This window comes from Notechis scutatus, chromosome 4, assembly GCF_049901735.1.
Source record: "Notechis scutatus isolate UNSWTSFEM ecotype Mainland chromosome 4, rNotScu1.2, whole genome shotgun sequence".
Taxonomy (NCBI): Eukaryota; Metazoa; Chordata; class Lepidosauria; order Squamata; family Elapidae; genus Notechis; species Notechis scutatus.
In genome coordinates this window covers 59,955,736-59,981,137 of record NC_142012.1, presented here as the reverse complement: position 1 = coordinate 59,981,137, position 25,402 = coordinate 59,955,736, and the positions used below count along the sequence as shown (strand labels likewise).

The 25,402-nt window shown below is 41.0% G+C and overlaps 1 protein-coding gene across 3 annotated transcripts in view; it reads left to right on the top strand.

Annotated features, from left to right (window-relative positions):
* PDGFRA (platelet derived growth factor receptor alpha) overlaps positions 1-25,402 on the top strand; it is an 82,160-nt gene that overhangs the window by 42,596 nt on the left and 14,162 nt on the right. For all 3 annotated transcript variants that reach the window (XM_087963514.1, XM_087963515.1, XM_026683892.2), the window contains exons 12-19: positions 311-443; positions 1,514-1,618; positions 5,288-5,398; positions 6,480-6,633; positions 8,643-8,809; positions 15,679-15,788; positions 20,117-20,239; positions 21,051-21,162. In XM_087963514.1, the coding sequence (XP_087819640.1) occupies positions 311-443; positions 1,514-1,618; positions 5,288-5,398; positions 6,480-6,633; positions 8,643-8,809; positions 15,679-15,788; positions 20,117-20,239; positions 21,051-21,162 (1,015 nt within the window). The remainder of the gene's footprint in view (positions 1-310; positions 444-1,513; positions 1,619-5,287; positions 5,399-6,479; positions 6,634-8,642; positions 8,810-15,678; positions 15,789-20,116; positions 20,240-21,050; positions 21,163-25,402) is intronic.

The following is a 25,402-nucleotide window of genomic DNA, read 5'->3' as shown; positions in this document are numbered from 1 at the left end:
CGTGCAGTATACAGGTCCTTGATTGAAGGCAGGTTGATAGTAATTGTTTTTTCTGCAGTCCTAATTACTCTCTGAAGTCTGTGTCTGTCTTGTTGGGTTGCAGAGCCAAACCAGACGGTTATTGAGGTGCAGATGACAGACTCAATCATTCCTTTGTAGAACAATATCAGCAGCTCTTTGGGCAGTTTGAGCTTCCTGAGATGGCACAGAAAGAACATTCTTTGTTGTGCTTTTTTGATGGCGTTTTTGATGTTAGACGATTTACTGCGTTGGGATGAAGCTGATCTTCCATGTCTTCTTTTTTGCACAGAAACCCAGATATGAGATCAGATGGAGAGTTATTGAGTCTATCAGCCCTGATGGCCATGAGTACATCTATGTGGACCCTATGCAATTGCCCTACGATTCGAGATGGGAATTCCCTAGAGATGGACTAGTGCTAGGTAAGGATCACACAAAGGCTTATGAAAAGAGTCTCGGGTTTTTCATAGGAAACCTCAAGAGGTATTATTCCCATTAATTATATACCAGAAATGGTTTTGACACCAAGGTGGCAGGAGTAGCCAATACTGGTAGTCCTTGAGTTATGACCACAATTTATTTTATTTATTTGTTTGTTTGTTTGTCAAACATGTACAAGATAACAAGTATAAGTATGAACATAAACAAGAACAAAGGAAATAAATACAGATAAACGGGGACAATAAGACAGGGATAGTAGGCATGCTGGTGTGCTTATGGACGCCCCCTTTAAGGACATCCTAAGAATGGGGTGAGGTCCACAGTAGACAGTTTTAGGTTGAAGCTGTGAGGGGTTGAGGCTGTAACAACGGAGTCGGGTAGGGCATTCCAGGTGTTGACCACTCTTGCTGAAGTCGTATTTCCTGCTATCGAGTTTGGAGCGGTTTACCTTGAGTTTGTATCTATTGTTCGCCCGTGTGTTATTGTGGTTGAAGCTGAAAAAGTCGTTGACAGGTAAGACATTGTAGCAGGCAATTGTGTGAACTATGCTTAGATCGGACCGCGAGCGGCACAGTTCCAGATTGTCCAGGCCCAAAATTTCGAGCCTGGAGGCGTCAGGAATTCTATTGTGAGTGGAGGAATGGAATACCCTTCTTGAGAAATGCCTCTGAACCCGCTCAATTGAGCCCAACTATTATGTTGCTAAGTGAAACATTTGCTAAGTGAGTTTTGCCCCATTTTACGACTTTTCTTGCCACGAATGTGAAGTGAATCACTGCAGTTAGTAAGCAGCTTGTTAAGCAAAGCTGGCTTCCTCGTTGACCTTGCTGGTCAGAAGGTCGCAAAAGATAACCTCATGATCCCTGGGATGCAGCAAACGGTCATAAGTGTGAACCAGTTGCCAAGCATCTGTATTTCGTTCATCTGACCATGGGGAGGCTGCAAAGGTTGTAACCGTGAAAATCGGGCACAAGTCGCTTTTTTTCAGTGCCGTTGTAACTTTGAACGGGTGAATCCAAAGTTTATTCTCAGTAACTGTATTATTCTCTAGGTCGAATCCTTGGTTCGGGAGCTTTTGGGAAAGTAGTCGAAGGAACAGCCTACGGATTAAGCCGATCGCAGCCAGTGATGAAAGTAGCTGTGAAAATGTTGAAACGTAAGCATGTTTTCCATTTACAGCGAATATACTGCATGATCTGCTGAACAAAACTCATTGGTGACAGGAAGGGCATCCGGCCAGTCAAATACTCTTCTAGCTCCATTCAGTTGCCCAGACTCCACCCCGCAAAGGGATTATGGGATCATTAAAAGATGATAAATCTTGTTAATGTCATCATCTTAGCATTTGAGCTTGAAAAAAATGGATGAATTCAAGGTATTTCCTACAAAATTAATATTTAAAGTGACTGATTGAATAAAATCGCCAGCTTTTGCTCATAGTGGTAGAATAGAGAAAATCTAGTTATATGTGGGAAAGCCCTGACTTACAATGACAATTGGGAACCAGTCTTTCTAAGCAAGGCAGTTGTTTACTGAGTTACACCCAATTTTATGACCTTTTTCGACCACATTTGTTAAGTAATGTAGGGGACTAGAGACTAAAACATATGAAGAACGGTAACAGGAACTGGGCATGGCCAGTCTAGTAAAGAGAAGGACCAGGGGAGACAGGATAGCAGTCTTCCAATATCTGAGGGGCTGCCACAGAGAGGAAGGGGGTCAAGCTATTTTCCAAAGCATCTGAAGGCCAGACAAGGAACAATGGATGGAAACTGATCAAGGAGAGATTCAACCTGGAAATAAGGAGAAATTTTCTGAGAACAGTGAGAACAATCAACCAAAGGAACAGAAGTTGCCTTCGGAAGTTGTGGGAGTGCCATCACTTGAGACTTTCAAGAAGAGACTGGACTGCCATCTGTCAGATATGATGAGGGTCTCTTGCTTGGGCGGGGGGTTGGGCTAGATGATCTACAAGGTCCCTTCCAACTCTGTCAATCTGTAATCTGTAAATTACTGCAGTTCTTAAGTGAATCATGCAGTCGTTGTAAAAGGCCACTAAGTGAATGGCTATAAGTTGAGGACTACTGCACTATTTTGCTATCACGTTTGGTGACCATTAATCCAAACTAGATGGGTCCTCAAGAACTCCAACCTATAATTTATTAATACTATATCAACTAAAATAAAGCATAAGCAGTGAATATTAGCACAGGATACTTATATACCAGCAGCATGCTTCTTCCAAAAGTAATTTGAATCTGACACATGAATCGCCTTCGGTTCTACCCATCTCAAAATACAGAGGGAAAAAAAATGCTTTGCAACTCCCAAGAGAAGAAAAAAAAATGTTTGTGCCTTTCTCTGTGCTTTCTGGTATGTGTGTTAGAAGCAGGGGTGGGATTCTACCGGTTTGGACTGGTTCGGATGAACCGGTTGTTAAAGTTACAACTGGTTTGCCGAACTGGTATTTCAACTGACTGGCTGGCCCTGCCCTCCCAGGAGTGTCCAAGCGGCCCATTTTCAATGGAGGTAACTGCAGGATCCGTGCGGAGGTTCTGGGAGGGGGGAAAACAGGCCTTCTGGAAGTCTGGATACGGGCCTGCTTCTGGCTTCCAGAGGGCCTCCAGAGACCAGGGGAGGCTGTTTTTGTCCTCCCAGTGGCCCAGGGGAGGCTTCTGGACTCTTAGGAGGGCAAAAATGGCCTCTCCTGGCTCTGGAGGCCCACTGGAAGCCAGAAACAGGACGTTCCAGTATACCGCACCCACCATGGCCCTGCCGACCCAGCAACCGGGCAGTGAACCAGTTTGCTGGGATTTTTGAATCCCACTCCTGTCCAAAGGTGGTATTCAGCTGGTTCAGACCGGTTCTGGCCTACCAGTAGCGGACATTTTTAGTAGTTCGGAGAACTGGGAAATACCACCTTTGGTTGGCTCCACCCACCTGCCCCCCGCTGTTACCTCTCCTATACTCCCTTGTTTTTTTAAGCTCAGCTGATCTTGCCACCCTCAGCTGAGCTAAAAACCAGCACAGCTCACCAGCATTAATACAGAGGGCAGACTTTGAACCCTGCACGCACGTGTGTGCAAAGCACACTCTTAGAACTAGTAGGAAAAAAAATTGGAAACCCACCACTGATGTGTGTCTTGTGTGTCTGTATCTGTGCATGTACATTTGTTTGACGATTTGCAAGAAACCACCCAAATGATTGCTATGCCACCATTCCTCTGTTCTGAAGAGAATTTTTTAAAAAGAGGAAGATAGAAACAGGATACTGAGCCTGTGGAATAGCGGGGTGTGTTAAGCCTGGATTCCCCAACGGGTGTTAAGGAAAACAAACTAAACAGAATGTACAGCGAAGTCAGATAGGAAGACAGGTAAATGTGTGAGATAAGTTTTCTAGTTAACACGCAGTAAAAATACAGATACGCTTGTGCTATCAAAAATATTGTTTATTCCATTTAAGAATTATAGCATAGTCAAAATAAATGGTCCATTAGTCATATATCAATTTCAGTCAAGTCTTGTCGGGGATACTCTATTTGCAAAGTCCGTGTTGAATAGCCAATGTCAGTTCACTTACAATAAATCAGTCCAATCTTTATCTTCTCTCCGTTGAGAAAAATCAACACTCCTTTTTCTCTCCCGTTCCAGCAAGAACGCAGTCATCAATCCATCCAGTAATTAGGGATCAGTAAGCCAGAGAGAGCTGCTATTGCCTCGCTTCTTATATAGTGCTTTTACAACCACACCCTTAATTACATTCTTGCTGTTAAAGTTACACACACTTTAACTAACAAACCATGATATCATATTTATTATTTTTTACCCAAACCAGTTAGGGTAAACAATGTTATCCCTAACAGGGTGTATTAGCTGTCTTGTACATTCCTGCCAGTGGGAAGCAGACCACCCAAAATTACTACCTACCAGTACCACTGAATTGTAGCAATTCAAAGAAAAATACTGATTTTGTTGGGATTCACAGTAAATCAATTCATTTCCTCCAAACAAATGATAGGATGAGACAATCCAGTCTGGATCTGATACCAACGTGGTGTAAAAATAATAATTTTGAAGTGGCCACGGTCTGATTCAGAAAGCAATCTATATTGGGAAGAATTCAGACAAAAGTCCACTGTACCAAAGATATTGCTGCTATATTTATTAAACAAGTTAAGGGATCAGCAAATAAAATGAAAGGAGTTTGCTTTCCTTAGCAGCTCTTCTTTTGAAAATTATTTTTCTCCCAGAAGATTCCTACTCATAAAGAAACAGTGACCTAGAAAATTGAGATATTGAAAATGTGGTGGAATACTGAGGGATACTTATAATTATTAAAATATTAGTGACTTAATAGAGGTTAATAAGTATACTGTATGTTATTGATGTTTATGTATATTTTTGGAAGAAGTGATTAAAAAAACCATAAAGAGAGAATAGTATTGTTTAAAGATAATGAGGTAAATATAGAAAAAACCCCAACAAATAGGAAAAATAAAAAATATAAGTATAAATTGGGGAAAATAGTAAAATATATATTGTTATATGAAAGAATATATTATAATTATAATGAGCACATTTAAGGTCAGAAGTTGGAAGATAAGAATTTTCTATGAAATTGTATTATTACTGTGAGCACCTTGTGAAAAATATGTTAACCGAGTCATTACACTGTCCACAAAAAATGTTGGTTGTTGAAGGAAAAACTGCAAAGAAAACATGTACAAAGAAAAAGAAAAGGAAAAGAAACAGTGACCATGATTGCTTACTTCTGTATTTCTAGAAAAACACTCTTAATTCTCTGTGCACCACATTTTCCCACCAGCAACTGCAAGATCCAGCGAAAAACAGGCACTCATGTCTGAATTGAAGATAATGACTCATCTTGGCCCACACTTGAACATTGTCAACCTCTTAGGAGCTTGTACAAAATCAGGTAAATTTCGCTATCTTTCTGGTTGGAAAAAGAAATGCCTCGAAGCATCAGGCCCGGTGGCTCTCATTGAGCTAGTATTTAGAAGAGTAGGCCCGTAAGTTAACAGATCCAATGCTGGCCATTCTATTTGATACTTGCTGCAATTTGTTATACAAGTCTCCCCAACACAACGTTATTTAAGAGCTGTTGGTGCTACAACTCCAGATGTGCTCAAATTACAATTCCATGAAATACCAGCCAGCATGGCAAGCACCAGAGGTGGTATTCAGCAGGTTCTGACCGGTTCTGGAAGACCAGTAGCGGAAATTTTGAGTAGTTCGGAGAACCAGCAAATACCACCTCTGACTGGCCCCGCCAACCCCATCTATTCTCTGCCTCCTGACTCTCAGCTGATCGGCTGGGTCTTCTTTGGTTGCCCTGCACAGGAGAATGGAGCTGGAAAGCAGGTTAGTGGTGTGGGGAGGGAAGGGGATTTTGCAGTATCCTTCCCCCAGGAGTGGAGAAGGAATGGAGATTTTACAGTATCCTTTCCCTGCCACACCCACCAAGCCACATCCACAGAACTGCTGGTAATTTTTTTTGACTCCCTCCACTGGCAAACACAGCTGGAAGGCACCAAGTTCAGGAGGTAGCATTAAATCATAATTATTCTATAATTATTGTCAAACAGGATTGCATAATTTAAGACCTACCAAACCAAACACAGCTTCTTTAGCCATAGAAAGAAGCTACAAGGGACTTTCGAGTACAGAAGGTTTGTTGTGAACATGGCTAGTCATCATCCATAGTTCTTGACCTTCAGGTTTCTGACAACCTTTAAGGATGTGAGGTTTATGTGTATAATTCGGTGTAGAAAGTTGTCTGATGACCACTGAGTATGTCTCAAAAGGCAGCTTTTATTTCTGGGAGATCACTTTTGTTTGATTTGCTTTTGTGACGGGAGAAGAATTCAAAGAGCTTCTTGAAGTTTGGACACTGAGAAAGCATCACTGTTTTTGGGTGCGCAGTGATCTTCAATTAGTTTCCAGACATGACTTCCTCGAGGCGTTAAATATTGTTCTGCTTTGTTCTTCTTCATTAGGTCCAATATACATCATAACAGAATATTGTTTTTATGGAGATTTGGTGAACTACCTCCACAAAAATAGGGATAACTTTCTGAGTCGACATCCCGAAAAAACAAAAATGGACCTGGACATCTTTGGCATAAACTCTGCAGATGAGAGCACTAGAAGGTGAGCTTTAGCTATAAAGTAACCAAAGGGACAATATTAATTTGTTCTGTGCGCCTTTGGCATATAGCCATGATGCAGTGGTGGGATTCAGAAACTTTTACCACCGGTTTGGTGGGTGTGGCTTGGTGGGCATGCTTTGTGTGTGTGCACACACTTTGCGTGCATACGCATGCACACCGAACATGGACTTTGCACAGGCGCAGAGGTGTTCCAACTCGCTTTCTGCAAGCCGGCACTCTCCTGGTCACTTCAGCAGCTGCCGCCAGCAAAGCAGTTGCACTTCAAAAGCAGAAGGTAAAGGTGAATATGGGAGCCCGGGCTGGCAGGTGGGCCCAACAGCAGAGCGGGGGCGAGAACCAGTTTGCTCATCCCACTAGTGGCTCAGCAGAATGGGGCCAAGCTGGTAGAATACCACCACTTCCATGATGGTCATATGACTATGGATATTGTCTTCGGACAATCCTGGCTCCCTCAGCCAAGAAACCTTAGAGTTGGACATGATTGAACAGGGAATCTTTTACCTTTTTACTGAGATATGAGAGACATGAGGCTGTGGAAACTATTCCAGGTCCATCTATACAGTGGTGGTATTGTACAGGTTCTGCCAAGCCGGTAGTGATGATGAGCAACGGAGACCAAACCGGTTCTCTCCACTGCTCTGCTATTGGGCTCACCTGCCTGCCTGGGCTCCCATACTCACCTTTATGTCCTGCTTTTGAAGCGCAGCTGCTTTGTGCGGCAAGCAGATTGTTGCGCGGCAGCTACTGAAGCGACAGGGAGAGGGCAGGAGGTGAGTTGGAACGCTTCTGCGCCTGCGCAAAGTGTGCATTTGGTATGCGCGTACGTGCGAAATGTGTGTGTGTGCACAAAGCGTGTTCACCAAGCCACACCCACCGAACCTTTGGTAAAAAAATTTGAAATGCACCACTGCATCTATACAACAGGTTCATCATGAATCCTTCATTATACTTCTAAGCCACAATGAAAATATTTAATATAATGAAGGGAATCAGGGCCCTTTCCTCCCCTGTAAGCCACGCAACTCACATTGCTCCCTTCTCCATTCCTCCCTGCATACCCTAGGATGAAGAGGGGATGAGCCTGGATCTTTCTCTGAATTCCCTCTCCCTTGCTCTACCTCTTCCCTGCTCTGCCCAGTTGGACTGTGCCCTTCCCCAGTTTCGTCCACAGCAAACAGAGTCACATTCCCACTCCCTGTCAGCTGCTTGGCCTCCCCCTCAGAATCAGATTCCGACAGGAGCATGATAACCAGTTATATCCTAACAGGAATGTGGTATGGTGAGCTCCATTGCTTCACTTGGTGGGAAGGCTCATAGAGTGTTAACCAAGCCACCCTTACCACTGCATTGTATGTTGCTACAACTAACTTCCAAGGTATCGCCCCCTTCTGGGGAAACATACAGCTCCATGTAATGAATAATATTGTGGAAACTTTATGGTGTTTCTTTCATTTGTTGTTGTTGTTGTTGTTAAAAAAGTTTCTAATGGGATGAAGGAATGCAGTGTAGATTTATTGATTAAGATTTGAAAGAATCAATGAATCAAGACAATCATTGACGAGTAATTTTGGGAATGGCCTACAGATTGCTGAAATTTTATTGTGACATCTACAATATCCAACTTCTGTTCCATAATCAACAAATAAAAGATCAGTATAGCAATAGCACTTAGACTTATATACCACTTCATAGTGCTTTACAGCCCTCTCTAAGTGGTTTACAGAGTCAGCCTCTTGATTCCAACAATCTGGGTCCTCATTTTACCTAATCAGAAGGATAGAAGGGTGAGCCAACCTTGAGCCAATCACAATCGAACTGCTGGCAGTCGGTAGAATTAGCCTGCAATACTGCATTCTAACCACTGTGCCACCACATCTATAATATGTATATATTTTTCTTATAAGTATATAAGTATAACAAGTACAGTAAATATTCAGATCTCAATTTGTGCACTATTTCTTTATATTGCTACTGTGCTTTTAATTCCAGCTATGTCATCCTATCCTTTGAAAATAACGGTGAATATATGGATATGAAACAAGCAGAGGCAACTCAGTACGTGCCCATGTTAGAAAGAAAAGACAGGTCTAAATATTCTGACATCCAAAGATCTTTGTACGATCGGCCTGCTTCATATAAGAAAAAATCCATATTAGGTAAGTCCACTTATATGTCATGGCATACTATATATAACCAAGTATTTTTATTCTGCAAAGAATCAGATTAGATTAGGGTTAAGTTTTCTCCGTACTGTTTTTTTCCTGAACAAAATAATTTGAAGTTGCTGCTAATCTTGTAGGAGAAAAAGTTAAGGATTTTGTATGGCGCTGGTCATTTCACCTCTGTTCAGGGGTGGGATCACCAGTTTAAAATTTCCGTTCGCGGAACTGTTGTTAACATTCTACAGGTTCGTGAATCGTTGTTAGAAGAAATTACTGGACTATCCTGTAAGAAAGTCAGAAGGAAACATTCTGGTGTTATTACAGAAACTGCCTCTCCGCTAACCCTTATGACATTCTTGGCAGGACTAGACTTCTGTCCAGGAACTTCTGCAGTTTATTTTTCCTCCTTTGCTGGTGTAGTTTGCTTGTGTGGAGTGACCATTTAAAGTTACAATGGCACTGAAAAAAAGTGACTTATGAGCCCTTTTCACGCACTACGACCTGTGCAGAACCCACAGTCACGAGAGGCCAGTCGAGGATGCGTGCCCTCAATATGGTGATGTTGAGTTGGCCATGCCCAGCCAGTCACATTACCACCAATCCATGTCCACCCAGTCTCATGACCACCAAGCCATGCGCACCATCTAAGCCACACCCACAGAACTGGTTGTTAAAAAAATTGAATCCCACCCCTGCCTCTGTTCCACAGATTTTATGGTTTTTTATGGTATTGTGGGATATTTGGTCTTATATTGTCCCTAATAGCTGCACCATTTAGTTCTTTTATGCTTGAGCTCATGCAGAAGTGATTGCTATTAGTTTTTTGGGGTTTTTCTTTTTTCTTTTTTAATAAAGTTTTATTTGGGTTTTCACACATACAAAATACAAGTAAAACATCATTTTTTAAAATAGCATGGTCCCGGTTGAACTTCTTTATACAGACACAAAACTCAATTTCATGCTCCTTTTGTGTTCTGTTCCATGTCTTATACTATTCTACATTTTCTATATAGTTTTTCCCTCTTTTAATTTTCTCAATTTTATTTTGATTATCTCATCTCAATTCAAATCATTATATTTATACTTTTGTCTGTTCTGTTTCAATTTCATATTATCTTTTCTCATTAAACAAATTTTCTCCTGTAGTTACTAATTGGAGTATGACACCTTTATATCTTTTAATTACATCCATTCAACTCTTATTTAAACTTAATATATATCTTAAGGTTATGACCTTCATATAATACACAATACATAACTTCCAGTAATTCTGCTTGGTACTATAATACACACTATATTCTTTTTTTTTTTAAAAAAAAAGATTATAAATATATGTAATTATGAACCCTCATTCCATTCAATTCAGTTTTATCATTAATAATCATTAAAATCTTAACATCTTTAACACTTCTTTTCAATTAAATATCATACTTCCTTAAAGACACATATAATCTCCATAATTAATTTTCCCTTATTTCTCTTCACATATGTTTTGTAAATCATTAAATATTCATTTTGTTACAATTATTTATTGACAAGCATTCCACTCAGTCGATAGCTATTTTATCAAACATTTTAATCATACATTGTTTCATATTTTTTTCAAAGTTATTTCTATTTCTAATATAACCATACTATCTTATGTGCCTTTGCAGAATCCCTTTTCCCATTAAATTTCCACCCATTATCTCTAAATAGGCCCTGTTTCTCTATATTTTTGTTTCATCCTTTGCTTCCTTTCTTTCTTCCCTCTCATCTTCTCCCTCCCCTTTTTACCCCTTGTCTCTCTACTTCTAATTCTCTCTTCTGCATTTCCCTCTTCTGTTGCTTTCTGATTTTATACTTATTTTTGTCCTCAATGTGGCTCCCCTTCAGAGTTCAAACAACACAAAACCAAAAGCAGCCGCTTCCAAAACTTAAATCCAACAGAAAGGAGTTCTACAGATTATATTCCACACGCCCTGTTTATCAAAAACAGTCCTGGCACAAATTCTCAAAGCTCCTGAGCCTCTGCTGAAAACCTCTGCACGTAATCAGTCACTTTGTTCCTGACAATCTTCCCCCACACAGCTGTGTTCTTTTATACACTTTGAGGCAACATGCTAATTACTGACTCGCCTCTCCCTTCTAACTGAGCTTGCCTCCGTAAACCACCTAGATGGGCGTGTCCAATCTCCCTAAATCAACGTCTGGCCTGATGTCTCCCACAGCTTGACGTTTCAGCCTCCTTCTTGTTCTGGCATCAAGCCACGATCTGTCAGCTTCTTTGCTCGACTCTTCTGACTCATTTGTGGCTCAATTGCAGGCATGAATGAGGTCGAGGGTTCAGGTGAAGAATGTCTGTGTGATAACCTCTCATCCCCCTGGCTCACATCTGTGTCTTCTAACAATTCAGACTCCAAATTCTCAGCAGGCTCCAGCCTTTCATCCTCAGAGTCATCAGAATCAAAACTCACAGCAGGATCGATCCTTTCAGTCACAACATTTTTCACTCTATTTTTTTTTGGAGTTGTTTTTCCCAATCTTAAACTTTCCATTCTCTTTCCTCTCTTTCCTTCCCCTCCCCATCTAAGATTACTTGTTCATTAAAGATGGCTTCTTCTTTGTTGCAATCTTCCTGTTCTACAGGCATTTCTTGTTGTTTCTCATAGTTCCAAATCTCCATTTCTAAAAACTGAAATACAGAAGCCAAAAGAACCTCTCCCTTCTTGTGCATCTTCTTTGTACTTTTTAAGTTCCATTTTCAGTTCTTCTAAAAGTGGAGCCATTTTAAACAGTTTTAAACAACCACCTGATTGATTTTAGTCATTCAAAACAATAACCAAGAATCCAGAAATCATCAAGTAATCCAGATAGTCCCGAGTTATATTTTCTTATTTCTTTTTCACTTTCTCTTCCTAGGGTTTTTGTTGCAATATTTCAGTTAGAATGTATCTTTTGGAAGTCTTGTCGAGATTTTGCTGTAAGTTCTTTTTAATTCCAGGCAGTCTCCTCCCTTCCAGATCCTGCCCTTTTTATTCTTTTTCTCTCCTTTCCTGTTTTCAAAAGCTTTTGATTATCCAGAAATCTTTATTATCCCTTTGACTTTTTATTTTCAGCATTAAATGCCTATTAATGTCAAAGTGGATTTTTTTTCCAATTTCTTGCTTAAGCCTCTTAGCTGTCAATATAGGAAGAGGAGAAAAAAACCAAATCCTTTCCCTTTTCTCTCTCCTTCGCAGTTTAGAAATCTTCTTAGGGAACAATGTTATTGTTTTTTTTTTAATAGTTTCAATTCCAGGGTACCTTATTTGTTGCTTTTGCTGTTTGACCTGGTCAACCAAAACTTTCTCTTCTTATCTTCCTCCTGCACATTCTTTTCTGGTTGAGTTCTTCTTTGTGGTGGCCATTTCTGACCACCACTACAATCGCCTTCGGAAAGGGGAGTAATGGCCAGCTGGGGAGGAGAGATGCGGCTCTCTCGACCCTGCAAGCAGTCTCCCCCTTCTTCACCACCTCTACGGGGTGGCTTAGCCCCGAAACCAGCCGGCTCGGGGGCTCTCCAGCGGCGAGCAGGGATCAAAGCCTCGCAGAGACAAGGTTTCAGTCTGTCGCCGAAGAAGCTCAAACTGGAAGTCTCCAGATTTGGGGGTTTCATGCTTGATTGCAACAGTCTCTTTCTGTGTTCAGCTATCTATACGTGTAGAAGGATAGCTAAGAGTGAATTCTTATGGCCATTTTGGCGTTCTATTTTCTTAAAATATCAATTATTTCAGCTTGGTTTTAGAGGTCATATAAAGTCTGAAAGTATACAGCAGCATCTCATTGATTATAATCTGAATTATAACTGTTTCATAAAGAACATAATGTATTTATTCTTCCTGTAAAATCATCTCTGCTGCCACAGATGACAGCTTCTAAGTAATTTAAAGTGACTCTCTAAAAGTAAGCATCTGGATCTGGTTAGAAGTGAGATGAGAAATTCCAGAGCATAGATTAGTCTGAGAAGTCAAAAAGACATCATGGAAGAAAGCAGTGGCAAAATACATTGCGATTAATTTCCAATAGTTGGAAACTAATCAAAAGAGAGAAGCAATCTGGAATTAAGGAGAAACTTCCTAACAGTAAGGACAATTAATCAGTGGAACAACTTGCCTCCAGAAATAGTGGGCACTCCACCACTGGATGTTTTTAAGAATAGTATGGACAGTCACTTGTCTGAGATTGTATAGGTTCTCCTGCTTGAGCAGCGGCTGAACTAGAAAACCGTCAATGTCCCTTCCAGCTGATTCTGTTCTGTTCTGTTCTGTTCTGTTCTGTTCTGTTCTGTTCTACTCTACTCTACTCTACTCTACTCTACTCTACTCTACTCTACTCTAATTTCCATACTGCTTCCAGAAAAGCAACATAGATGCCTCCATAGAGTCGCCCATAATGAAGCTCAATTCAAGGGAGCCTTTACTTAAAGCAACATTTTGGCATAATAAGAAATCCAAATAGCATTAACATAGCTCAAAACAAAAGTTGCAGCGTTGTTGCACACTAGTAGATGTTTTGTGCACTAGGAAGAATGGAAAATAAAGCTGTTAAAGCAATTGGAGTATCCTACGCTACATAGCAGTTGGTTCATAAGCTTCCCAAATATTGAGAATATCAGAAAGTTTTTGTGTCTTGAAGAATATAACAAAAGGCAGAATCATATTAGGTGTTAACATTTCCTACTTCAGGGGACAGGCAAAAAATATACCAGTGAGGTTTTTCTTTCTGCCAACGACAATTATATTGTTTCTTAATCAACTATAATTCAGTTGATTACTTAAGTTTGTTGTGAAAACATAAGTTACTATTTATAATTCAAAATGAGATAGTTATTCAGGAGGACCTCTAGAGTCAAAGATTTCCTATTTTTTCTTTATCCTCTTCTTACCTGGCACATAATGCTACCATTTACCTCTATCTCCAAAACTGATCAAGGTTTAATGAGAGCCAGTGTCATTGGTGGCACAAATAGCAATAGCACTTAGACTTATATACCACTTTATAATACTTTACAGCCCTCTCTAAGCAGTTTATAGAGTCAGCATATTGCCCCCAACAATCTGGGTCCTCATTTTACCCACCTCGGAAGGATGGAAGGCTGAGTCAACCTTGAGTCTGGTGGGATTTGAACTGCCAAATTGTAGGCAGCTGGCCGCAGAAGTAGCTTGCAATACTGCACTCTAACCATTGTGCCACAGAGGCTCCTAATAACAAAATGCTTTTGTTCTTCTGTTTGTATTTAGCTGGATTTTGAGCCACTTGTTTGTGCTTCTCCTTAGATTAGGATTCATCCATAAAAGCTAACTGACTTTAAACAGAAATAAATTTGCAGAATGCCAAATTGATGGTTAGTCACGGGCTGTTTGACCAACTCATCCCTTTTTACCATCCGATTACGCTGAAATCTGATCCATGATTTACAGGACAGATTTGCTCTGTCCTGATTCTTGAACTGCATTCTCTTTCAGACCCAGCTGCATTGGCAGAGGCTCATCCACCAAGGCTTTAATGACCAACCAAGTAGCCAAATAATTATATTTTAGGCCTTTTGCAGCTGTCATTTTTCTGAGCATAATAAGAGCCATGCTGTAAAATCATTGATCCTTTGAAAGTCTTGGGTAACCCCAACTACCAAAGAGCACGAGCCAGCCTAGCAAAGCTAAGCGAAAATGGATTTATGTCAAAAACAAATGGATGACTCCACGCCATTTCTAAATGATGGCTTTGGATTTAAACCACACGGGAATATAGTAACAACAAACCCTGTAATATGTAGGTGGTACTCCTTTAATCCTGCAATTTCTAGGGAGAAAATGTCTATAATTAAAGGAAAAATAAAACTATATTTAGTATTTAGATTTTTTTTTTAAAAAAAGAAAGCTTCTCTATTATTGATGGATACAAACGTAGCTTGTTTTGTTGAAATGTTTTGGAGATATAGTTCTCAGTTCCATGTTGTGGAACAACAGAGGGAAAGTTGCTGGATTTGGTAAAGGGAAACGACGATCTAAAGAAATAACTATGATAAATATTTAGCCCTTGAATAAGAATTTTATGCAGGAAAGGATTTATATTCCGTGCAGACAGCTGGTAATTTGCATCCTTTTAGAGTAAGGGTCTTCCAACTTGGCAAGTTTAAGAGGTGTGGACTTCAACTCCCAGAATTCCTGAGCTAACGTGACTGGAGGAGGAATTCTGGAAGTTGAAGTCCACAAGTCTTAAAGCTGTCTAGTTTGAAGACCCCTGTTTTAGAGAGTCATTGAAGCACTTGAAGGTTTATCCGTGTCTTCAGGGTTACCTGAGTGATGCTAATGGTTCCTCTAGTCTGCAATTTTTCCTCTGGAAATCCATTCCTACTCCTACACCGTTCCATGGGCATTCATTCCAAATTGTAAAGCTAAAAATCTGTAGAGATTCTCACTCATTCAGATCATGGTTGTCCCAAAGCTTTTTCAGGAGGCAAACTGGGCTTTCTTGTTTATTTTTTTTTCTTTCGAAGACATTTTGCATCCAAGAAGCTTCTTCAGCTCTGACAGGATAGTGGAAAATGGAAGGATTTATATTCCTTGCAGACAGCTGGTCATTTGCATCCTTTTAGACGGTCGTTGAGGCCACTTGGAGATTTATCGGTGTGAAAGATAGACAAACTTCTTTGAAAGAAAAAAAACAGGAAAGTCCATTTGCCTCCTGAAAAAAACACCTTTGAGACAACCATGACTTAGATGACTGCGAATCTCTACAGACTTTCTGCCTGAAAGAGATTGATGGATTAATTCATCTGGAGTTAACATTGAACAAAACGGAAAACATTTCTTTTCACTTTTTCCTCCTCTCAATGAAACTAGACGGGAAGAATCTGCTGTCTGACGACAATTCAGAAGGCCTCAGTTTGCTGGATCTGCTGAGCTTCACCTACCAGGTAGCTCGGGGAATGGAGTTCCTGGCTTCCAAAAATGTAAGTGGCAAAGCCTGAAGGGTGGCTTCATTTTAAACAAGGTTTGCATCTAAGCAGGAACAATCAACTGAACGTGTGTGAGAAAATGATTATTTATATTGTATGGATGATGTGACACTTTCCCACACAGTTGTCCAGTCCAAGGCAATCACACATAAACTCAAATAAACTCAACCCCCCCTTTTTTTGAACTATTACCATCAGTACAGAATAATAAAAACAAGGACAAATAGCCTGAAAAACAGCTTCTATCCCAGGTCAGTCGCTCTTTTGAATTCTGCTGTAGAGTGCACTGTTGGTACGGTGTCGGGGATTTTCGGTTCAATGTGTGGAGGGTGAAGGATGTGTGTGTTTGTGTTTATTTTCATGGTCATGATGTGCACTAAAGATGGTGTTTGATTTCCTTGTACGAGGTACAATGACAATAAAATAAATAGCCAATCCTGCCATCAATCCAGTATAACATATTTCCAGGGGTGGGCTTCAAACTTTTTAGCAATGGGTTCTCTGCTTGGTTGCTGGTGGGGGGGGCGTGGCCTAGTTGGCCTCTTGCACCATGGTGGTGGTGGTGGGGCATTTTTGCCCTTCCCGGGCTCCGGAGGCTTTCCTCGAGTCTCTGAGAGAGCGAAAATGGCCTCCCCGGGCTCTGGAGGCTCTTTGGAAGCTGGAAACGGACTGATTTCCGGCCTTCCTGAACTTCTGGGAGGCCCATTTTTCACCCTCCCCGAGCCTCCGTGCGCCCCCTGCATTTACCTGAATCCAAAATGGGCCAGGTGGGGACTCTTGGGAGGGGCGGAGCAGAGTGGGCAGGTCCAGCCAAACGTGGGATTTGGAGGTTCTCCAAACTGCCCAGAATCTTAGCTAGGGGCTCTCTTGAACCCCTGCGAACCCCCCAGCAGCCCAGCCCTTCCTATTTCTATCTAAAGTTTACTGCTAAGTCCTACAAAACAAAACAAAACAAAAAAATTACACTAATACCATTCCCTAGCCAGAGTAATAATAACAGGGAAGTTACCTAAATCGGATGATGAGGAAGAAACACAATCCAAACACAACTGATAAGACTCTACATCTATCACTACAGTACAGAGGCTCCGGTTTTTTTTTTTTAAAAAAGTATATTTGTACATTGGCATATTGCTTTCTGAAAAAAATAAATATTATTGTTGGGGGGGAGAGGAGGAAAAGAAACTACTTGGTTCTCCTCCAACAAAGACTAGCTTCAAATCCCAACTTCCCCCACTTTAAATCAGTCACTTGAGCTGTTTTAAGAATGGGGATGAGAAAGGGATTCTCTCTAAATTTAATAGACAGATAACAGATAACAGATAGGAAGGGACCTTATAGGTCATCTAGTCCAACCCCCTGCCCAAGCAGGAGAACCTACATCATTTCTGACAAATGGCAGTCCAATCTCTTCTTGAAGGTCTCAAGTGATGGCGCTCCCACAACTTCCAAGGGCAACTTCTGTTCCATGGGTTGATTGTTCTCACTGTCAGAAAGTTTCTCCTTATCTCCAGGTTAAACTCTCCTTGTTCAGTTTCCATCCATTATTCTTTGTTTGGCTTTCGGGTGCTTTAAAAAATAGCTTGACCCCTTCCTCTCTGTGGCAGCCCCTCAAATATTGGAAGACTGCTATCATGTCTCCCCTGCTCCTTCTCTTCACTAGACTAGCCATGTCCAGTTCCTGTAACCGTTCTTCATATGCCTTAGTCTCCAGTCCCCTAATCATCCTGGTTGTTCTTCTCTGTACTTTTTCTAGCGTCTTTTTATAACGTGGTGAGTAAAACTGGATGCAGTACTCTAGGTGTGGTCTTACTAAGGCTTTATAGAGTGGTATTAATATCTCACTTGATCTCGATTGTATCTCTCTGTTAATGCAACTTAGAATTGCATTAGCTTTTTTGGCTGCTGCTGCTACACACAGCTGGCTCATATTTAGCTGGTTGTCCTCTAAGTCTCCAAGATCCCTCTCACAGTTGCTGCCAACCAGATTTTAAGTGTTGAACCCCAAGAAGGACAGTCTTCACAGTGATCTCCCTGTGGGGTGGTAGGAGTTTATCCCTGTCAGCAATTCTTCCCCCAACTTATCCCATAGATCTGCTTGCCATTACATAGCTTATGCATAAGTCACAGTTTCTATGTTAGGATCTAGGCAGCTTCAAATTTTCATGTGGTCAAGAGAGGGACAGTGCCAAAAGTGCATGCCAGGCTCAGAAACAAATTTTTGCTTAGTCTTCTCGATTTGGTGTGTCTGCACTCATTCTTCCTCTTCCTTTCCCTTAAGTAAACTACATTGCAATGATCTTTGTACTAAAGGGACACGTTTGAAAGATGGAAAAGACATCTAAGAGAGTATTTGTCAGAGTATATTCATCAACTGGAATAGAGCATGGTAACAAGGTCAGCCAATGAATAGGCATAGCAACTAAGTCAGCCAATGAGGACTGTTTTGGAAACTGAAACTAGAATTAGCCTAGGCTGGAAACTGAAACTAAAAGTAGCCTAGGCGTGGCTCTATTATTAAGCTCTGCAACTCTGTAGCTATGTTGAGCTCTGAGTCTGTCTATTGAAGATGAAACTAACTTGCTTGCTTGCTGAAGACTGGAGCTCTGCTCTGAACTTGCAACATGTTTCTGTTTGAATTTGCTCCATGTTGGAGAAATCTACAACTGGTTTGTAAAATCTACTTGTGTTTATAAATATGTTAAATGAAGTATCAGCTATCTGTGTTTATTTTCTGGCTCTGAATTGCTGCAAAAACTCTCAATAGTATTCACCTCTAAAGTGCCCACCTTTAACATTTCAAATGTGTAAGATCCGTGCATTGTTGCTCACTAGCATTAGCCAAGTACTGTACTCTCAGTGGTACCTTGGTACTCATCATTAATTGTCTATAGAGATTCTCAGTCATCCAGGTCACAGTTGTCCCAAAGGTGCTTTTTCAAGAGGCAACTGGACTTTCTTTGTTTTTGAAATGTTTTTGAATATTAGTTTCTGATTTTTCCTTGAAGACGTTTCGCTTCTCATCCAAGAAGTTTCTTCGACTCTGACTGGATGGTGGGGAATGGAAGGATTTATATTCCTTGCAGACAGTTGGTCATTTGTGTTCTTTTAGAGCGTCGTTGAGACCACTGGAAGTTTATCTGTTCTCACGGTCACCTGAGTAGTGTCTGCATCTGTTGAGGTTAGCCGGCAGCAGGTGTAGACGGATGAGGAGAGCGAGGACTCAGATGAGGGGCCAGGACCATTAGGGAGTGGACTGCTACCTTTGGAGATTGTGGGGGCTGGCAGCAGTGATGAGGAGGTTCCCGAGGAGCCTGTGCCAAGTGCACGTGTGCACAGGATTGCTCATAGGAAAGAGCAGCTACAACAGCACGGGCAACTCGGGAGTAAGGCTGCAAGATAATGGCCCCTCCTTCAAGAAGATAAAAGCCAGCTGTGAAAGGAACATACTTTGCAGAAGGCAAAGACGTTTTGAAAACTCCAGCCTCGTAGACATTCTAGTATCCTGACTTTGTATTTGAAGATTCTTGTATTGCAAATTATTTCTTGCTTGTTATCTTTTGGCAAGTCTCGCACAGTTTGGCAAGGCTTGTGCTTATCAAGCTAATTATTTTGTAAAAGCATTACAAGGTTTCTGTTCCTTTTGGATTGTGTTTGATTTGTTGGAAAAGGGCGTGGGTCAGAACAGCATCTCAAACTGAAGCACAAATGGTTCTGGTAGTCTGTAGTTTTTCTGGAAATCCATTCACATTCCTACACCATTCAATGCATGTTCATCCAAAAGGGTATAGCTAAATGGAGATTCTTAATCATCCAGGTCACGGTTGTTCCACAGGTGCTTTTTCAAGAGGCACCTGGACTTTCTTCTGCAAATGACCAGCTGTCTGTGAGGAATATAAATCCTTCCATTCCCCACCAATCCAGTCAGAGTTGAAGAAGCTTCTTGGATGAGAAGCAAAACGTCTTCAAAGAAAAACAAGAAAGTCCAGTTACCTCTTGAAAAAAGCACCTTTGGGTATCGTTAATTGAGTTCGGGAGGCATGATGAGTACCAAAAACAATGAGGTCCAAACAATTTTTCCCCATAATGTAGTGAGTCACAAGGAAGCCAACACCGACAAGTTCTAGCTTGTGTGTTGAGTACCAAACAAAGGAGGAGTACTGGGACAAACATTTCGCATTAAAATGCATTGAGTACCAAATCTGATGAGTTTCAAAGCAGTTGAGTACCAAGGTACCACTGTATACCAAAGGCATGATGTTATTCTAAATATTATATACTATGATATGTATATATTATAAAAAGTGTACTTTTTTTTACAGTGTGTGCACCGTGATCTGGCAGCACGAAATGTCCTCTTAGCCCAAGGAAAAATTGTGAAGATCTGTGACTTTGGACTAGCAAGAGACATCATGCATGATTCCAACTATGTCTCCAAAGGCAGTGTATGTATTGCTGTTGTTGTAACATGGGGTGGGTGAAAAGCAAGCCACAACACTGAAAAAATGGCCAACTTTAGTCTCTTTGCTACCTACCTTCCCACATTCTTGTGGCTTATGAATTGACCTAGGTTTCCCCAAAAAGCACTAAGCAGACTTTTTTGTCCCGGCAAAACCCCTTTTATTAAACGAAGGTGAATTTCTTGCATTCACCTTCAGCCAAAGGCTTGGCAAAGAATTTTTCAAGGGTCTTAATTAGGAGCACAGACCTTATCTAGCCTGGAGAGCTGCCAAGTAAATATTTTCAAATGCAGGGCTGACAAGGAAGGACTCAGCACAGAGTCTCTGAGATGCACAGACAGATCTTCACACTGCTGCAATGAACGAATTGTTTCCTGCAAAAGCCCCCTCCTCTTTTAATCCCTATGGGAGGGGCCATTCACTGTCCACCTGTGGCCTTACTCCCAAGTCAAGCCTTGTTCCTTAGCTGTTCCCTTCTTCTGGTAGCTCTGCACATGCGCACACTGGGAACAGGCTCCAGCTGTTCTTCTGCCTCACTGATGTCCGACTCCGAAGGCAGCTGATAACTGCCAGCCCGCCCTGGCCTATCTCTGCCTCTGATGCAGAGCCCTCATCCGAGCCTTCCTCAGCCTCCAGGACTGGCCCAGTTTCCTCCCCAATCTCCTCACTGTTCGACTCTACTGCCAGCTTCGCTAGCCGCCGCCGCCGGGCCACAATACTTAAAGACTCCCTGATAGTGAATATTTCGTTTATGACAACACTTGCATATTTCCTAATTAAACTTTGCTTTTTTCAGACCTTTCTTCCAGTGAAGTGGATGGCCCCTGAAAGCATTTTTGACAACCTGTATACCACATTAAGTGATGTCTGGTCCTATGGCATTCTATTATGGGAAATATTTTCTCTTGGTAAATAAACTAATTGCTTTACTGCATGAAAGCATTGAATCCAATATATAATTAGACATCTGCAATATATTATGGTTGAAACTTTTGTTTAGGGGCATGTTAATTAAAATGGTTGCGGTATTACTTTTGTTTAATTTGCTATGAACCTCTGGTACAAGCAGGCAACAATAAAAATAACATAATATTAGCAAGTATGCACTGTGGACAGCTACGTTGCTGAAAAGTTGCAACCGATATTTTTTTCATTTCCCAAATTTTATAACAAATTACATGAATTAGAATTTAGAATTTGAGTAAGTTAATTTTGTAAATAATATTCATTTCCATGTTCTCCAAAGCCAATCCATAATTCTGTTTTGGATATTTGTTGGCAATATGTCATAGTCAATTTAACTTATTTAATTAAAATAAATTGTGCATTCATGTGTTCTTTTAAATAATACATAGACATCTGTTTCAGGAAGTCAGTAAGACACCAGCAGAATATCTTTTGTAAATGGTTTGATGTAGGTAGTTGATCAGAAAATAGGAAGAGATTCTGCTGTAGGATTTTTTTTTGCCACTGAAATAGCAATCTTGATCTTTATTATGACGTATTAACCCAATATCCAAGATATAAAAGAGTTTCTATTGTTTTTTTTTTTGCTCTTTCTTTCATTTGATTAAAGCTAAACAATTCCTTTTCAAAAAGCTTCCCCCAAAATACAGTCCTGCCTGCATGGTTGTGTGCCTCTACCATCATTCTTGCTCTCAGTCTTGCTATCATCCCCTGTGTTCTGACCAAGGCTTATTGAGACACTAACAAACACACATTAGTTCCAAAACCCTTTTTTCTTTATTTCAACAGCTGGGATTATAGTCATTCACAGCCCGTAATGAGTGTCAAACAGTTTGTAAATAGTCCCAAGGAAGTCTGCCAAAGTCCTTCAGGATAAGTCTGATAAGCACACACCTTTATCTTCCTTGAAATGCTGCCAATGACTAAATTTCCAATTAGTTATACAAGGAGCACAAATTCAACACGGAGTTTCAGGTTTCAAACTGATCAGTATGAACAACGTTGCTTCCTGCAAAGGTTCCTGTCCCTTTGCTCCTCCTTTATGTCTTATGGGAGGGCCAATCACCTCCAAGCCTTACTCCCGAGTCACCCCTTTTGTCTTAACTGTTCTTGCCTTCTGGCAGCTCTGCGTATGCGCACACTGGAAACAGGCTCCCCCGTTCCTCTGCCTCGCTGCTGTCAAATTATGGAGGCTCTGGAGTTAGCACATAACTCCCAGATGGCCCTGGCCCCATTTCTGTATTGGACGCAGGACCCTCATCCGAGTCCTCCCCAGACTCCTGGACTGGCCCATGTTCCTCCCCACTGTCCAACTTGGCTGCCAGCTCCGCAGGCTGCCGGCAGAACACAATACCCTGACTCAATGTTGAATGCAATGATGGCCACAAAAATATGGTCCACCCATAAAATAAGTAGAGGGATTCATACATTATGCTAAACCAATAACTCCAGTTTTGCTTTATGCCATAGAATGAAGTAGGTTTATTGTTGGATTACAATAATAAATCATATGTTTTCCTATATATTTTGATATCTGTAAAAATCTTCCATTTTTTTTTGCAATTGTCCATCCTTAACCAGATTTTTTATTTATTTATTTATTTATCTATATCTATATCTATATCTATATATCATCTATATCTATATCTATATCTATATATCTATATATCTATATATGTATGTATGTATATTCGTAGATTTTCACGGGTACAGGTATGTAGGTCTAGGTGTGTTCGGGTCTTTTCCCGTGTAAGTTTAAGAGTATCTTGGCGACGTTTCGGTGAGGTCCCACTCGCCATCCTCAGGCTGGTGCTTTCGGCTTCGTGCTGGCACTGCACGAATTTGACTAGCCCCAAATTTAAAACTGAAACGGCTGTGAAAGTCTGACAGACAAACACAATACAGAAGCCTGATGATGGCAGATGAGATTCTGCTGAAACCATTGCTACAACTTTAAAAGCACAACTATAATGACGTGGGAAAATACCCAAACAAAGCTGAATAGCATACATGTAAGTACCACTTAAAACTTAAGAATATATATATATATATATATATATATATATATATATATATATATATATATATATATATATATATATATGTTTTCTTAAGTTTTCATGGTACTTACATGTATGGTGTTCGGCTTGGTTCGGGTATTTTCCCACGCCATTGTAGTTCTTTTAAAGTTGTAGCAACGCTTTCAGCAGAATCTCATCTGCCATCATCAGGCTTCTGTATTGTGTCCGTCTGTGAGTCAGACTTTTACAGTGGTTTCAGATTTGAATTTGGGGCAGCCTATTGCTGTGCCAGAATGGTTTTTTCTTCATCCTGATTGGTTGGGAGTCTTGGTCTGTGTTTATTGGTCTCGGAGTTTGCTGTGTTCTGCTTGATTGGTGTCTCTAATATCTTCTGTCTGTTTTTTGGCTCTTTTTGTATCTTGATTGGCTGGCAGCATTGTGTTGCTTTAATGGAGGTCTTTAGTGCAGCTTGGCTTCGGGTAAATGGACGGCTATCATTAGTTAGGAAGCTGGGTTTCATCTGGGTGCCTGGTTGGGATGTGTTTGAGCTGGAGGTATCAGGGGGATCTGTTTGTGCCCAGGTGTTTGCCTGGCTTGTGGTGTGGAGATTTTTTGTTTGTGAGTGCAGGCTTCCAAATGATTGACAGCCTGGTGGAATCATCTCTTCTATTCATGCTTTCTGGTCTTTTTTCAATCTCTATGGCTTCTCTGATGATTCTGTGATTAGGGTTTTCTATAGTGGCCAGGGTTTTGGTGCCATTGAAGTTGATGCTATGACCTGTGGCTTCCATGTGTTGGACTAGTGAGGAAGTGTGTTCCAGCTTTTTGACTGCATTTTTGTGTTCATCCAGGCGGGTGCTTATTCTTCTATTGGTCTGTCCAATGTATGTGGCCGGGCATGATGCACAGGGGACTTCGTATATGCCTTGGTTTTCCAGGTCAATTTTATCTTTGGGGTTGCTAAGGATGGCTGCTATTTTTCTGTCTGTTTTGAAGGCAGTCCTGATGTGATGTCTGTGTAGTACCTTACTAATTTTGTCTGTAGTACCTCTTATGTAGGGCAGGACAGCTGTTCCATAGGTCTGTTCATCTTCTGGGTCTCTATTATGTTTCAGTGTGTTTTTGTGGATCAAGCTGGTGATTTTGCTTTTGTGGAAGCCGTTAGCTGTCAGTACTTTAGTCAGGGTGCATAGTTCAGTCTTAATGTGTGTCTTGTCTGCCAGGCGTTGGTTCTGGTAATTAGTGTTTTAGCCACGGAGTTTATCTGTGCTGGGTGGTGGTGGGATTGGGCGTTGAGGTAGCGGTTGGTGTGGGTTTTCTTCTGGTATATGGTGTGTCCTAGTGTGCCATCTGTTTTTTTGTAGATTAGTACATCTAGGAATGGTAGTTGTTTGTTTGTTTCTGTTTCCATGGTGAACTTGATTTTGGGGTGTGCGCTGTTTAGGTGTGTTAGGAAATTGTTTAGGTTTTCTTGTCCATGGGGCCAAATCACGAATGTGTCATCGATGTATCTTAACCATAGTTTGGGTTTGAGGATGGCATTGGCCAGGGCTCTGGATTCGAATTCTTCCATGAACAGGTTTGCAATGACAGGTGACAGTGGTGATCCCATGGGAGCTCCTTCTATTTGTTTGTATCTTTGTCCTTTGTATATGAAATATGTGTTGGTTAAGCAGTGTTCTGTTAGTTCCATGAGGTGTTTAGCTGGTTGGTATTTATTTTTGATGATTTCAAGGGTCTCTTTTATTGGGACTTGAGTGAATAGTGAAACCACGCCAAAACTTACAAGCAGATCTTCTTGCTCCACGTGTAGATCTTTGATCATTTCCAAGAAGTGGTATGAGTTTTTACATGAGAAGCTGCTGTTTCAGCATGGGGCTGTAGCTCTTTTGCTAGGTGTTTAGCTAGGTTTTGTAGTGGTGCTCCTCTGGAGCTGACTATGGGTCTGAGAGGTATGCCTTCTTTGTGTATTTTTGGGAGGCCGTATAGTTTGGGGCATCTGGAAGATTTCTCTCTGGGTATGATCGCGTGTTGGATCTCTTTGCTTATGTGGCTGGTTATAATTTTCTTCTTGGTTAATTTTTCCAGATATGTGGTTGGGTCTGTGTTTATGGGTTTGTATGTGGAGTCTTGGAGTAGGTCTGTCAATTTTGTTTCGTAG